This window comes from Pan paniscus, chromosome 18 (assembly GCF_029289425.2).
Source record: "Pan paniscus chromosome 18, NHGRI_mPanPan1-v2.0_pri, whole genome shotgun sequence".
NCBI classification, from domain to species: Eukaryota; Metazoa; Chordata; class Mammalia; order Primates; family Hominidae; genus Pan; species Pan paniscus.
This window is the reverse complement of record NC_073267.2, coordinates 59,195,989-59,210,779: the sequence shown is the minus strand read 5'-3', so window position 1 is coordinate 59,210,779 and position 14,791 is coordinate 59,195,989. Positions and strand designations below refer to the sequence as shown.

The window sequence follows — 14,791 nt, the reverse complement described above, 5'->3', positions numbered from 1 at the left end:
AGGCACTGTGCTAGGCATCGGGGATTAATCAATGACCCTGGATGGAGGTTTCCTGCCCTCTTGGAGCTTACGCCAGATTGCATGCAGGAGGGAACTGATAAATGCAATGATGAATGCTTTGAAAACTAAAAGTGTGTAGAGAGAGGGCAGGTTAGGTGGGGGCAACGCCACTGCCTTGCTTAACAAGGAGGAGTTACTAAAGCCAAACTTCTCCCCGTTTCTTTATGAAACCCCACCTGACCTGGCCTTGGGTTGGGGCCTTTGCATAAACAAACTATACTTCCTCCACCTTTTAATGCCTGGCTTTTTTTTTTTTTTTTTTTTTTTTTTGACGGAGTCTTGCTCTTGTCGCCCAGGCTGGAGTGTAGTGGCGCAATCTCAGCTCTCTGCACCCTTCTCCTCCTGTGTTCAAGTGATTCTCCTGCCTCAGCCTCTGGAGTAGCTGGGATTACAGGTGCCCGCCACCATTCCCAGCTAATTTTTGTACTTTTAGTAGAGACGGGGTTTTGCCATGTTGGCCAGGCTGGTCTCGAACTCCTGACCTCAGGTGATCCGCCCGCCTTGGCCTCCCAAAGTGCTGGGATTATAGGCGTGAACCACCATGCCCAGCCAAATGCCTGGCTTCCTCGTGCCATTCAAGTGTTTGCTCAAATGTCCTTTCTCCGGAGAGGCCTTTTTTGATAGCCAGAGCTGAAGCTGCCTCTTTGCTTTTCAACAGTTCCTATCCTAACACCTTTTATTGTTTTTTTTTTTTTTTTTTTTTTTTTTTTTTTTTAATAGGGTCTTACTCTGCTGCCCAGGCTGGAGTGCAGTGGTGCAGTCACAGCTCACTGCAGCCTCCAACTCCTGGGATCAAGTAGTCCTCCTGCTTTAGCCTTCCAAGTAGCTGGGACTACAGGTGCACATCACCACGCCTGGCTAATTTTTTTTTTTTTTTCTGTAGACAGGGTCTTGCTATGTTGCCCAGGCTGGTCTTAAACTCCTGGGCTCAAGCAATCCTCCCACCTCAGCTTCGCAAAGTGCTAGGATTATAGGTGTGAGCCACCGCGCCTAGCCTCCTATCACCTTTGTTTCAATACTTGCCTTGCATTTATCACCCCCTGAGATTTTCTGATTATTATTATTATTATTATTATTATTTTTTTTTTTTCAGGGAGGAGACCACTTTTATTGCTTGTCTGGGTGGATGGGGCAGGAGGGGCTGGGGGCCTGTCCCAGACAATAAAGGTGCCCTCAGCGGATGTGGGCCATGTCACCAAGGAAGGGGGTCTTCATGCAGCCGGTGCAGAGCTGGTCCATCCAGAGGGGTGCCTCGTGCTGCAGCGGCGTACGGCGTGGGTAGAAGGTGAAGTCCACGCGGTAGTTGAACAGGCAGCTGAGGGAGGCCATGTAGAGGTCAGAGAAGCGCACGAGGCGCCTCGAGAAGTAGGTGGGGTTGTGGAAGGTGCGGAAGATGCTGCCGAACTGCGCATTGAACAGGGCCTTGGTGATGCACCTCAGCTCCTGCCGCTCTTTCATCCAGGCAGCCAGCACCTGCCTCGACTCCGCGTCCTGATAGGTCTGCATGCGCTCCAGCAGCCCCGTGAGCGCCTGCTGCCACGTCAGCGAGTGCATGTACTGCTCCGTCTTGATGATGCGGATCTCACGCTCCAGCTCGGCGATGATGGCGCCTGTGCGCCAGCCGTGCCGCAGCATGAGATCTGCCAGATCACTATAGAGGTGGTCCCCGAAGTAGAGCACGCGGGGGCCACGCCATTCCGTCAAGCGTAAGAAGTCAAACAGGTTTCCCTGCCGATAGATCTTGCCCTTTTCCAAGCGGGTGATCCGGTCCCACTGAAGTGAGCCCTTCTCATCGAGTTTTCTGAAAGGCTTGCGCCGGTCAGTGAAGAAGCTGGGCTTGTCTGCCTGGACAATGACCACATCGAAGAGCTGGCGCCAATCGGGACCCACCATGTGCCGCATCCCCTTGTCTACGAAGCTGAAAGGACTGTTGGTGATGAGGAACAGCTGTTTCCCATGGGCCACCAGGCGGTTCAGGACAGCAAACGTCTCATCCCCTCTCAGGATATACTTCTCCATGTCCTGCTCGATCCACTGGTACATGAGGCCCTTCACATGCACGTCTCGGATGGCGTCCGTCACGTCCTTGTAGAGATGTGCTTGGTCAAACTCCAGGCTGTGGCCCAGAAAGTAGTCCACCACACAGGACAGCAGAGCCATCTCCGGTAGCGAGAAGATGTCCATGAACTGCTTAATGGAGGGACCCTTGCCATAGAAGCCACTCATCTGGTATAGTGGGATGTGCTGGGTACCCCCATACAGCTCAATCACCTCCTCGTCTGGCACAGGCTGGAGGCCCCTGTAGGCTGTCCCCAGCTGCACGTAGTGGAAGGCGTCAATCTTCATCAGAAGGCTCTTCTGAATGTCATAGTGGAGGCCACGGATGGCAAAGCTGGGGTTGTAGTCATACTTCCGAATCCCTTCTGGGTACTTGTAGTGCTCGATCAGGATGTCACGGGCGGCACTGAAGATCTCGGGGTGCAGTGCGTCTGCATACTGGGCCAGGGTGTAGTCGTAGTCAAAGCCGTAGACCTCAACGTCACGCAGGCTGATCTCGTTGTTGGCGTAGATGGCTGCTGGGTTCAGGAGACTGCAGACCTCGGGGGGCAGGAGGTCGTGCACCAGTCTCCGCATGTCCTGGTAGCGAGCCCATAGGTGCGCGCTGAGGTCGGCGCCGCTGGTGGGTGCCTGGGCGGGCGCGGAGCGCGGGGCGCCGGGGCAGTGGGCGCCGGGACCCGGGGGGCCGCACCCAGGGCAGGAGGGCGAGGACGAGGCGGCTCGCGGCCCGCCGTGGCCTCCGCACAGCAGCCAGCGCCGAGCGGCCGCCCGCAGCCCCGCACCCGCCATGCCCACCGCGCGCCGCCCGCCGCCCGCGCTCTTTCTGATTATTATTATTTTGCTTTGAGACAGAGTCTTGCTCTGTTGCCCAGGATGGAGTGCAGTGGCATGATCTTGGCTCACTGCAACCTCTGCCTCCCGGGTTCAAGTGATTCTCCTGCCTCAGTCTCCCAAGTAGCTGGGACTACAGGCTCACGCCACCACGCCTGGCTAATTTTTGTATTTTTAGTAGAGATGGGGCTTCACCATGTTGGCCAGACTGGTGTTAAACTCTTGCCCTCAAGTGATCCACCTGCCTCAGCCTCCCAAAGTGCTGGGATTACGGGCATGAGCCACTGTGCCTGGTCGATTTTCTGATGATAATATTACTTGCTGCCTAGGGGATTTTGTCTCTGCGGTTGACTGCTGTGTTCCCAGCCCAGGACATTGCCTGGCACACAGCAGCCCCGCAGTCCTGACTTGTTGAGTGGGTGAGGACATGTGAGGCTCATGCTACCATCTCTGTTACCTCGAATGAGCTCCACAGCAACCTCCCATTTTACAGATGAAGAAACGGAGATTCAGAGAGGTTAAGTAATTAACCTAGGGTCACATGGGGATGCATCTCCAGCCAGTAGAAGGTCAAGCCCATGCCCTCAGTTGTCCCGATGAATTTGTGCAGGTTTTTTCTCCTCCTGATCAGCCCGTGGGGTCTGTTCTGTGCTCTGTGACCTCCTGGAGCAAGCCTGCTTGCTCTATGGGCCACCCTCCTGTGGTCCCTAGACAGTCTCCCTGGCCTCCCTGGGCTCCCCTTTGAAAAGGACAGGAGGCTTGGAGAGATATCCAGGGCTAGAGTTCTCTGGTGATGTTGCTATGGTCAGAAAGGGGGACCAGCCTTGCTCCCCCGGACCCCTACTGGGTCAAATGGCTGGTGCTGTGGATGCCCAGGCGGTTATGCAAGGGTTTCTGTGGCTGGGACACCGTCAGGAAGGGATGTTGAAGACCCCAGGCCCAAGCCATGTGGGGTGGGGGAGGGCCACTGGTGTGCACCCCCTCTCCCAATTCCGGTGTGCAGTTCTTGCCTGGGGGCCATGGAAGCCAGGCGAGGCATCAGGCCACCTGTTTGCAATGCCTTCCTGGGCCACGTCACGGGCACAGTGGCCCGCATTCTTTGATTCCTGAGGTAGTGAATATCAGGCAGGGGGAAATGTGGCCACACAATTCTGCTTTCTTCTGCAGGAGCTGGATTTGGGGGTGAGCACTTTGATATGGGCCAGGAGAGCCTGGGGTGGGCACTAGGGGTCCTGAGATGAGCTGCTGCTCTGCATTTGCTCCCTCCTTGCTGTGGGGTTTTGGCCAAGACCTTGCCCTCCCTGGGCTGTGGGGGCCTCTTCACTGTCCTGCCTGGGTGGGAGTTTGAGTTCTGAACCACTGAACCTTAGCCTTGGAAGGAAGAAAAACAGATTGTGGCTCCAGTGCACCTCTGGGGCAGACAACACCAAGCTCCACTCTCTGACATAGTTGCTGAGTTGGCAAGGCTGATCCCATCATTATTTTGGGAAGCAGAGCCCATGCATGGGTGGTATTGCTTCTTCCTCTCCCGACACTCAGAAGCCCAGCATGGGTTTGAAGATCATTTACTCTTTAATAAATCAGAAGACTAGTTCTGGCTGAGGTCATGATGGGATTTGAACCCAGGTCTGACCTTGCAGCCAGTGCCCAGGCCAAGGCACTTTGTATGGAGCTGGGTACATCTTGCTAACTCAGAACTCTCATGTTAGAAATGTTTCCCAATAAGATTTGACCAATTTAGGCTGGGCACAGTGGCTCATGTGGGCTCCCATCTCTGCCTCCCAAAGTGCTAGGATTACAAGGTGGGAGGATTGCTTGTGGCCAGGAGTTGGAGACCAGCTTGGGCAACATAGTAAGACTTCATCTCTACAACAGATTTTTGAAAAAAACTAGCCAGGTGTGGTGGTGCTTGGGAGGCTGAGGTGGGAGGATCACTTGAGCCCAGGAGTTGGAGGCTGCAGTGAGCTGTGATAGCACCACTGCACTCCAGCCTGGGTAGCAGAGTGAGACCCTGTCTCATACAACAACAACAAAAATAAAAGATTTGACCAAGCTGAGTTATTTTAAAGTACGGAGGCTGTCAAACAGTCTTGTATGTGACATGAGCACCTGCAGTCTATCTTCAGTTTGGAGTTCCCATGTGTGCCTTGAATGGAGTTGTGTGCACTGGACTCTGGGCCGCTTGAGGGGCTCTCCCAGCACCTTCTGATTTCAGGATTTGATGGCGTGTCCTGGGCCTTCCTCGGGCCTTTCGTCGCCGTCGGGCCTCTGTCTCTCAGCTCTGTGCTGTAGACACACTGGCCTCCGCTTGGTTCTTGGAGTGCACGATGCTCCATGCCTCAGGTTCCTTTGTGCTTGCTGCTCCCCATCACTGTCACCATCATCATCTGGTTCCCTGCAGCTTGGCTCACGCTGCTTCCTCAGTGAGGCTCTCCCTCCCTCACCACTCTGGCTGGAGCTGGCCTCTTCCAGCCCCTGTCACGTCAATTATTTTATTTCCTTGGATGCGCTGATCACTCACAGCAATGATTTTATTTCTCTATTTATGCATCTTCTGTCTTTTTCCCCACTAGAGGGTAAACTCCCTGAGAGGATCTGTCCACCTCATTCCCGGTTTTGCTCTGGGACAGTCCCTGGCACGTTGCAGGGTCTCCGTGAGTGTTTTGTGAGTGCACAGATGGCCTTAAATGCCCCTGCGCCTCTCTTCTGGAGAGGAGCGTCTGGCTGACCCTGGGGGCTCTGGCCCTCCTCCCTGTGTCTGGCCGACACATCTTCTGTGACTCAGTGCTGGCAGTTGGCAGAAAGAGAGGAAGGTACCTCCCAGAGGAGTCTGCTTCCCAGAAACACCCAGCCCACTTCCCCCACCTGGGATCCCCCAGGACAGAGGAATGCAGGGACTTCTTGGAAACCCCTGACTCGGCCCCTGGAGGGTGATGACTTGGAGCCCTATATTTAAATGTTAGTGACAAAACCCAGGAAGCCTCACAATTTTGTGCCTAGGAAGGGGTATTGGTGGAGGAGAAAGAGGAGAGGAAGCCGCCAACTGAGAATTCCCAGAGTAGGAATTTCCTAAACTTTTCCCCAGATCACTGGGTGCAAGGAAGCAGCCCCGATGTGACTCACCCCGAGCAGCAGCATGATAGGTGAGCTTGCGCTTGCCTGCACAGGTGTGAGTGACAGCCAGAGATGGGCTATTCGGCAAGGTATGGGCTGACGGCAGCCTTCCCTTCAAGGTCAGCCCGGACTCTCCACCACATGGCCCTTTCCATCTGCACGGATGGACTGGGATGTGGGGAGAGTGGATGGCAGCAATGCTGACGCAGGTGGCCCCCTGAATTGCACCTCCAGAGACACATGCGTTCGCGGGAGGGAGAATCTCCTTAATGCAAAGACTCCCAGGGTGAACCCATTTGCAAAGCGAGGAAAGCTTTTCTAAGATAGAAACCCCACCCCCACCCCTCCCCAATTCACTACTGGGGCCTGTTCACATTTAACTAGGAGTTGTGGACCCGTGTGATTTCCCTCCAGACGAAACTTTAAAGGCAGACTCTCAAAACGATCCCTGGAAGAGATGACCATGGCCCAGGGGCGAGTGGAACAAAGTGTAGAAAGGTTACAAATCAGCGTGTGGCGCAGGATCCCATTCGCACACGGCGATTGCTGCGCGTGTCCGTAAATGCAGGAGAGGATGTGCGGGATCGCGCTCATCAAAGTGGTCACAGCCCCAAGCTCTGGTAGTGAGATTTCAGGTGTTTTTTTACTATTTTTCTTTATACTTTTCTGTATGGCTTGTATCTTTGACATCAGTCGCAGTTATCTTTGTAATCAGAAATAACAGTAAAGCATCGTTTTTTTCTGGGAAGGGAAGATACTCAGAAACACAGAAGCAGTTCTGGGGAGAAAGCCGGGTAAGACCACAGGCTGGCCGAATGCACGCCCTGCATCCCTGTCAAGGTCAGGACCTGGGATGCTTGTTGCAGTGTGGGCAGATTCCCCGGCATGGGCGTTTCTTGTAGGGGTGGGCTGGGTCCTTCCTGCACCCACTCCTGCTCCTGGCATAGCCCAGGGCTCCCAGGGGACCTCACTTCTGGGGCTTCTGTCTTTGGTGAGACTTGGTGCTGCTAGATACCCCTGTGGAGTGGTGCCTCGGCTTGAGAGGAGGTTACTCTCCTATGCTGTTTCGCCACCTTCCTCGTCTCTTTATTTAATGCCGTGGAGATGGGACCGTAGCCCCTGGACTCCATAGAAACCGCATTGTCCATGTGGAAAAGCTGCAGCCTGTGGTCACGCTGGTCTTTACCATGCGCTGGACTTCTCTGTTGACCTCTTTCTGCATGAGAGGGGTGCACACAGCGGGGTTCAGAACCTGGTATCCCGGGAAGCACCTCGATGCTCAGAAGAAGCACTGGTCTCTTAGAGGTTGGAACCCCTCTTCTACCACCCTCTAGCAGTGACCTTCCCCCTCGGGGCCTCAGTTTCCCTATCTGTAATAGTACCTCTGTCATAGGGCAGGGGGTCACAGGTGGGTACCCATCAAGATACTTTCCCATCCTCCCATCCCTGCACGGAAAAGGGGCTTCGCTGGAAAGATTTCCAGAAACTGTTTTGAACTCTGACCCTGGCCATGTCTTGCCTGTAGTAAGTGATCAGGTGACGTCACCCGGTGTGATTTCTTAGCAACCAGCTACTTTGGTCCGCCAGCTGGCAGATGTTCTCCTACGGAGAGAGTTGGAGTAATTTTTTCCGTTCGATGTGCACTCCTAGAAGGGGGCCAAGACGCGTTTTAGGCAGTACCTGGCTCCTCCTTGAATTAGGCCGTTTTCCATTCTCATCTCCCCGAAGGTGGTTTTCCAGCCTCAGCCATGACTCACAATCTCAGCATACCCACAGGAGGGTCAGAAAATTGGTGAGAAGTGATTTTCTTTTTAAACTCAGAGGTGGAAAAATCTGCATTTACTGAAAAATGACTAACTTGGTGTTGTCCAGCAATGGGGCTTGTCCAAGAAGGTCTGCTTTATGGAATGATGTGCATGACTTTAATCACCTCAGTCTACCTTCATTCATCCATTCAACATGGGGTTATTGTGCACCTACTACGTGCCAGGCACTGTTCTAGGTGCTTCGGATTCCACAGTGAACAGATAGAAGTTCCTGCTCTGAGAGAACAATATACTTAGGTCCTATTTGTTTATTTATTTATAGAGACAAGGTCTCGCTTATTGCCCAGGCTGGCCTTGGATTCCTGGGCTAAAGTGATCCTCCTGCCTCAGCCTCCCAAGTAGCTGGGACTACAAGCGACAGCCACTGTGCACCTCAGTACCATTTATTCAAGCTCATCCCCTAACCAGGGCTAGGCTCCTCCACACTGGAGGGAGGGAAGGAGCACAGGGCTGGGGCACTAGCCCTGGTTCTGCCACTAACTTGCCTTGTGCCCTGGGGACAATCTCTTGCGTCACAGATTCTGAGAAAGCGCTGGATTGGATTGGCTCTCTTCTTCAGTGCCTTCTCCATCTAAAATTCTGTGCTTCCCTGTGGTTCTCCAATTTATTCACTGTTCTTTTAAAAACTTTTATGATCTAAAAATTTTCAGTGGCTCAGCAATGGTGTTTTTTTTTTTTAATGAAATATCTCAGATAAACAGAAGAGAATAACGACTGTCCAGGATATACCTTTCAGTTTAAGGAATCGTTCACCCAGCTGAGTGCCAGAGTGCCCTACTCTTCCTGCCCCGTTAGGGCTTGGCATTCATCACTTCCCTGTATGCCTTGCTTCTGGAGATATGTGATATTTAATTATAAATGATATCAATTCATCATTTCCCTGTATGTCTTGTTTCTGGAAATACATATAAATGGTATTTAAATACTACTGATATACATGTTTTAAAACAATATAGATACCATATTTTACCATATAGATAGTTTATCTTTAGCAACTTGCTTTTTTTTTCCTCTCTCAACATTATGTTTGGAAGATTAATCCGTGTTGATACATGTAGCTGTTTCATTAATTTTAATTGCTGCATGGTGTCCACTCTGTAAATGTACCACAATCTATCTATCGATCTGCTGTTCATGGAGATGTAGATGCTAATTTTTTTTGGCTATTACAAATCATTCTGCAGCAGATACTCTCACGGCAGACTTTCACAAACAGGAGTTTTCTAGGATATAAGCCTCTCTGGGCAGTGACTGAGTCGAAGGGCATGGCTCAAACTCTTTTCCCCGATCTCTGTCTGCCCGCTCTGCTCTCCCCACTTTAAGTACCTTCTTTCCCGGCGGTTCTAGCATACCTCCGGATTGTGTCTTAATGTCCCCACTTGGGTCATGGGCCGAGCTCGGAGGTCAGGGGAAAGGTCAGGATGCTACGGCTAGGGGTGCCACAACTGCTGAGCACTGCTGGGCACCGTGGGGTGCTGCTCGGGGTAGATGGGCTCCAGCTGTTAGGAGGAAGTAGTTCTTTTGCTTCTTGCCCTGAGCTGTCTTAGAAAGCGCCCAGTCTTGGCCAGGCGTGGTGGTTCACGCCTGTAACCGCAGCACTTTGGGAGGTCGAAGTGGGTGGTTCACCTGAGGTCAGGAGTTCCAGACCTGCCTGGCCAGCTAACCCCATTTCTACTAAAAATGCAAAAATTAGCCAGGTGTGGTGGTGGGTGCCTGTAGTCCCAGCAACTCAGGATGCTGAGGCGGGAGAATCTCTTGAACTCAGGAGGCGGAGGTTGCAGTGAGCTGAGATTGTGCCACTGCTCTCCAGCCAGGGTGACAGAGCAAGATTCTGTCTCAAAAAAAGAGAAAGTACCCTGTCTTTTTGGCAATAGCAGTAGGTGAGCAGATGAAAGAAGCCTGGGTTTGTGCTTCACTGTGATTGATAAGGGCAACCCCAGGCTATGACCTTTAGCTTGTCCTCTTTTGAGGTGGGGAAGCTGAGGCTCGATGAGTCCAAGCAGATCTGAGATATCTGTGAGACCCACTCTCACAGGAAGCTGCTCTGCTCTTTATCCCACATTTTCTTCCCGCACCCAGTGGCCAGGTGATTCCTTTGACGGTGCTGGAAATTAATCCTGCCCTTTTATAGGTGGGAAAACAGAGCCTGGAACAGCAGGGGCCAACATTGCATTCCACTCACAGAATGCCCTCCACACAGAGTTGATTTAGGATGTTGTTACAGGTAGGGAAACTGAGGCTCGGGGAGAGGAAGTGACTGGCCTGAGGTCATGCCAAGAGTTAGGGACAAAGCTCAGATGAAATTACATACTTCCTCAGATCCCCCTGCACCTGTCCTCATTTTAGGGTATTTCTCTGCCCTGAGGAAGCTGGTGTTGGGGCGCAGATCCCAGTTGGACATTTTGTGGGGTGAGGGGATAGTTCACTGGGTCCCAGTCCCCTCAGCTCCATCCCCGTGGGCTCCCCATAGAGAGTCCTTTCCTGCCTTTGATGCAAATTCTTGCACTTTCCTGATAATATTCTGGGCTCTTCTTAACACGAGGGGGTCAGCGGCAAGGCATCTCAGCAATTTATAATTCTTGAAAATTCTGTTTGGTGACACGAGTTAGCATTTAATAGACACCCTGCCACCTCCTCTCTCCCTATTGTGACAAGCTCCTGGCAGAATCCTTTTGAGACTAAGGGTAATTGCACCACGCTGCGAACGGGAAGACCACGTCGCGCTCGAGTGCGCCTCAAAAATGTCTTCACAATAGACAGTCAGGTACGAGTTTGCTGGGCTTCAAGGTAATGATTTAAACTTAATTTGACCCTTGATGAGGGAGCCCATGTTTCTGATCAGATGCAGTCTTTCAGTTTGGGCTTGCCTGCCATGCCTTCAATAGTAGCACAAATAATTCCTTCATAACAAGTGCCTTTCAGAGGATGTCTGCTGCTGACAGCTAATATAGAATTATTGCCCCTGAATGCATTTCTGTAATTACTTCCCAGAGATCTGTCTTTGTGTTAGAAGACATTTCGCACTTTAGTAACATAAGTGTTTTGGGAGAGCACGAGCAATAATTATGAACAGTCTTTCCGTGAAAATAAACCTAAAAAAATTATAAAAGCTAATGGTAAAATTGGTTAGAGCCAGGGAGGAATTTCATCTGAATTTGATTCATGTATATTTATTCTGAGTATAATAACCTTTCCTGCATGGAAACTTTTTTTTTTTTTTTAAACAAAAGCAATAATGATACAAAGAGCCCGCTTTCTAATTTTTGAGCCAGACCGAAACTGAAAACTGATTAAAAGTGACAAGTTACTCGAGAATGAAGAAAGAAGCCTGATCGTGGAGTCTGATAGGAGACATTTGCGGTAATGGAAAATGAAATGATTCACAGTGTGATCAATAAAAAATTAGCAGCATTTAATAAAAGGTTTCTGCTTCATGTTGACTAAAGAACATCGCCAGCAGTTTGAAATCCGAGTTAAGTGACGGTTTGAGGAGGAGCCTGGGGGTGGTGAGTGGGGTGTGGGGTGTGCTTGTGCATGTAGATCACACTGATATTGGCCATCAGGCAGAGGCAGCCAGGTCCCTGGGGTGGGTCTGGAAGTTTCCTTGGTGCGGTTCACTTGACCTTTGGCCTGTGGCTAATCCCCCCATGTCTCTGTATCTCTTTGCCTAGGAATGTGAATCCAGGGGTCCTAGGCTGCCAAACAGGCCTTGCTGTCACTGGCTGGGGGGTCTGAGTGCAGTCCCCATCAAAACCCTGACCCCGAGCTGGGTACACCCCGACCCTGAGCTGGGGACGCCCCGGCTGGCCACGTGTGTGCTGAGCGTGGGGACACCCCGCCTGGCCTCGTGTGTGCTGGGCCTGGGGACACCCCACCTGGCCATGTGTGTGCTCAGCCTGGGGACACCCCGCCTGGCCATGTGTGTGCTCGGCCTGGGGACACCCTGCCTGGCCACATGTGTGCTGAGCATGGGGACACCCTGCCTGGCTGTGTGTGTGCTGAGGCTTCTCGGACCTCTGTGGCAGACATGTCATGCTGCCCAGGCCATTGGCTTTGTTCTGTGCCCTGCTTCCAGAATCCAGGTTTCTGGAGACATCCGAGAATGTCTTACAGCCCACTTGTGGGGCTCCAAACACCCTCTTGGGGACTGACGGGAAGTCGAGAGAAAGCCGGCAGACCTGAGCAAGTAGATGAGGGTAAGCGGTGGGGAGACCCCTGGGGTCTCCTGGAGGAGCCAGCTGCTTGCATGGATCCTTGGAGGTGGGCTGAGGCTGCCACCCTCCTCCAGGGAGTGGGTGCCTAGATGGGGGTTTACTGGGAGCGGCTCCTTGGAATCTGAGTGTACTCCTCTTGGGGTGGGACAGCACGGGAAAGCCACTCCACGAGTCCTGCTCCCTTTTCTCCAGGCGCCACTTCCGTATTCCCTGGAACGTGGCTGCGCACCAGGCTGTCTCCATGCCTGGCAACTGGTTAATTTTTAAAGGCTTTTTGTGGAGCCTCTGCACTGCGACTGGAGGGAGAGGGGGCTCCCCTGGCCCTCCAGGCCCACCTGGAGGCTCGTTGGTAGGAGGATCATTAGTGGGAAGGGAGCTGCTGGCTTTTGGGTTATAATAGAGGCCCTAGAGCCGGGTCTGGGGAGTCTCTTGAGCCCCCTGTGTCCCGGGGCAGCAGGCAGGACCAGGGGCCTGCTTCGGGCTTCATTCCTGTTGTCCCATCCCTCCCTGGAAACACAGACCTGTGGCTGGATCTTTAAATGTCAGAGTGGGAAGGGCCCTTCCAGACAGCTTCTTCAACACATCCTTATTAATCACCTGCTGTGTACCAGGCCCTATGCTGGGTGCTGAGAGGTGGAGAAGGGGGAAGCAGAGTGAACAAAACTGATGCGGACTTGCCTGCCTGGAGCTTGCATGCCCAGGAGACCTTCGCACATCCAGCAAATAAAATCATGAGGACTGCTATGATAAGTGGAGAAGGAGAGGTGCCCAGCGAGCTCCCAGAGCTCACAGGGGAGGCCTGACCCTGTGGGGGTGCAGATTCACTGAGCTGAGACCTGAACGGTGAGGAGGAGTTGGGCGGGTGAACTTTTACACACTTTCTATTTTGACAATGAGGCTCTTTCTGCAAAGTGCTGCTGCGGGACCCTGGCGTGGAAGGCGGGCGGCAGCGGGGCTCCCTGGGTGTGGAGGTGTTGTCTTAGAGTTCTGTCCTCAGGCCTGCCCCTGGCACAGTGTTGAGCTGCTAAGGTGCATGGTTTTTAAAATTGCTTCTCTGTGGTCCATGCCTTAATTTACAGATGGGGCAGCTGAGGCCCAGAGAGGGCACACCTTGCCCGGAATGCACAGCGATGATGCCTGGCCCCTGGGCTCTGGGCTCTCCATTCACACCGCCTCTGTTTATCCTTGGCTCTGAGCCAAACTCCATTAGCCTGGCCACCGGTTCTGGTTTTAGGGGTACAGATCCCTCCTCTCCCTGCTTTTCTTCCCCTAACCGGGATCCTTCTTCTGCAGCCACAAGGGGGGTGATTTGCGCCCCAGCCTCCTAGCCTTGAGTTCTGCTCCAGGACTGAGAGCAATTAGGAGTGTCAGGCACTGGCACTGGCCACAAATTAGCTGGATTTATCCAGCTCCCCACGCTGCCTGACCATCCTCCCTCCCCTGCCCACCGCCGGCCCTGCTCCCCCATCTCCCCCTTCCCAGAGACAAAACATGACAGCAAGGCGAGGGCAGAATGGTCACTGCCTCAGGAGGTCACGAGGAGGTAACAGTGCACAATTTTCATGGTTCCAGGGTGGCTTTGTCTGACCGTTCTTCATTACTGCATGCGGCGAGATCAGTTTTATTAAGATTGTAAGGCTTGGAGGAGTGACACCATTAACTACTTGCTGGAAAAATAAATTTGATTTTTTCTTGCAGGGGGTGTTTGTGGTTTATTTTTCTCCCCCCTGCTTCCCTCCTCCCCTCTTCCCTCCCTCTCATCTGCCTTCTTTTCTTTCCACTCATTCCTGACCCACTGTAGTTGAGAGCTGAGTGCAAGTGTCTGTGAGGTTGGGGAAGCTGCCATCTCTCTTTACCTTCCGGGGATTTTGTGGCAGCTGAGCCCTGCAGGGAGGGTAGAGTCATTCATTCCTGCATGTATGGAACACCCATAAAAAACAAGGTCCTTGTGACCAAATGTCAGCCTGTCCTGGTCATGGAGCTGTGTATGGTTCTTTCATGTGTTTGCATCTAGAACAGGGGCTGGCACATAGTAGGTGCTCAGTAAATGTTTGTTGACTGATTGAAGATGTGGAGGATTTGTGTCTGACATGGTTCCAACGTTTAGGGAGCTCACTGCTGACCAGGGCCTGGTGGGCAGAGACCTGGAGTGAGGTCACCTGGAAAGTGGTCCCATAGGGAGGATCCACAGCATGAGTACCATCCTCATTTTCTAGGTGAGGAAACTGAGGCTCAGAAGTACAAGCAACCAAGGTCTTGCACAAAAATGGACTTGAACTCAGTTCCTGAATCTCTAAAGAAGAGACACTTTCATCACTGCTTAGCTGACTGCTCAGCTGACTGCTCTTTCTGGTGAGGAATGAGCAGATGACCCTGTGCTCTAGGGGCTCTGAGGGGCTCTTGCTGGACACACTCCATGGCAGAGACCCTCAGTGGGTAGCCCCCAGGCTGGACCAGCCCTGCAAGGCGTATTGTTTAGCCCATACTGTGTTTCTTAAAACTTGAAGTCAACATTTAGAAATCATCCAGAAATTTTATAGAGAACGGTGGATTTCCTCCTTTTTCTTCTTCTTTTTTTTTTTTTTTTGAGACAGAGTCTTACTCTGTTGCCCAGGCTGGAGTGCAGTGGTGCAATCTTGGCTTACTGCGATCTCTGCCTCCCAGGTTCAAGTGATTCTCCTGCCTCAG

The 14,791-nt window shown here is 52.4% G+C and overlaps 2 protein-coding genes across 4 annotated transcripts in view; one reads left to right on the top strand and one right to left on the bottom strand.

Moving 5' to 3' along the window:
- ZNF423 (zinc finger protein 423) overlaps positions 1 to 14,791 on the top strand; it is a 366,350-nt gene that overhangs the window by 101,137 nt on the left and 250,422 nt on the right. The window lies entirely within an intron of this gene.
- Positions 16 to 2,935, bottom strand: LOC100982546 (5'-nucleotidase domain-containing protein 2-like). The gene has a single exon (XM_034940122.4). It carries the CDS (start codon positions 2,905 to 2,907, stop codon positions 1,234 to 1,236), a length of 1,674 nt encoding a protein of 557 aa, XP_034796013.1. The 5' UTR covers positions 2,908 to 2,935; the 3' UTR covers positions 16 to 1,233.

Excerpts from the sequence above, each read along its gene's own strand:
- LOC100982546 (XM_034940122.4), bottom strand. The coding sequence starts at position 2,907 with ATGGCGGGTGCGGGGCTGCGGGCGGCCGCTCGGCGCTGGCTGCTGTGC.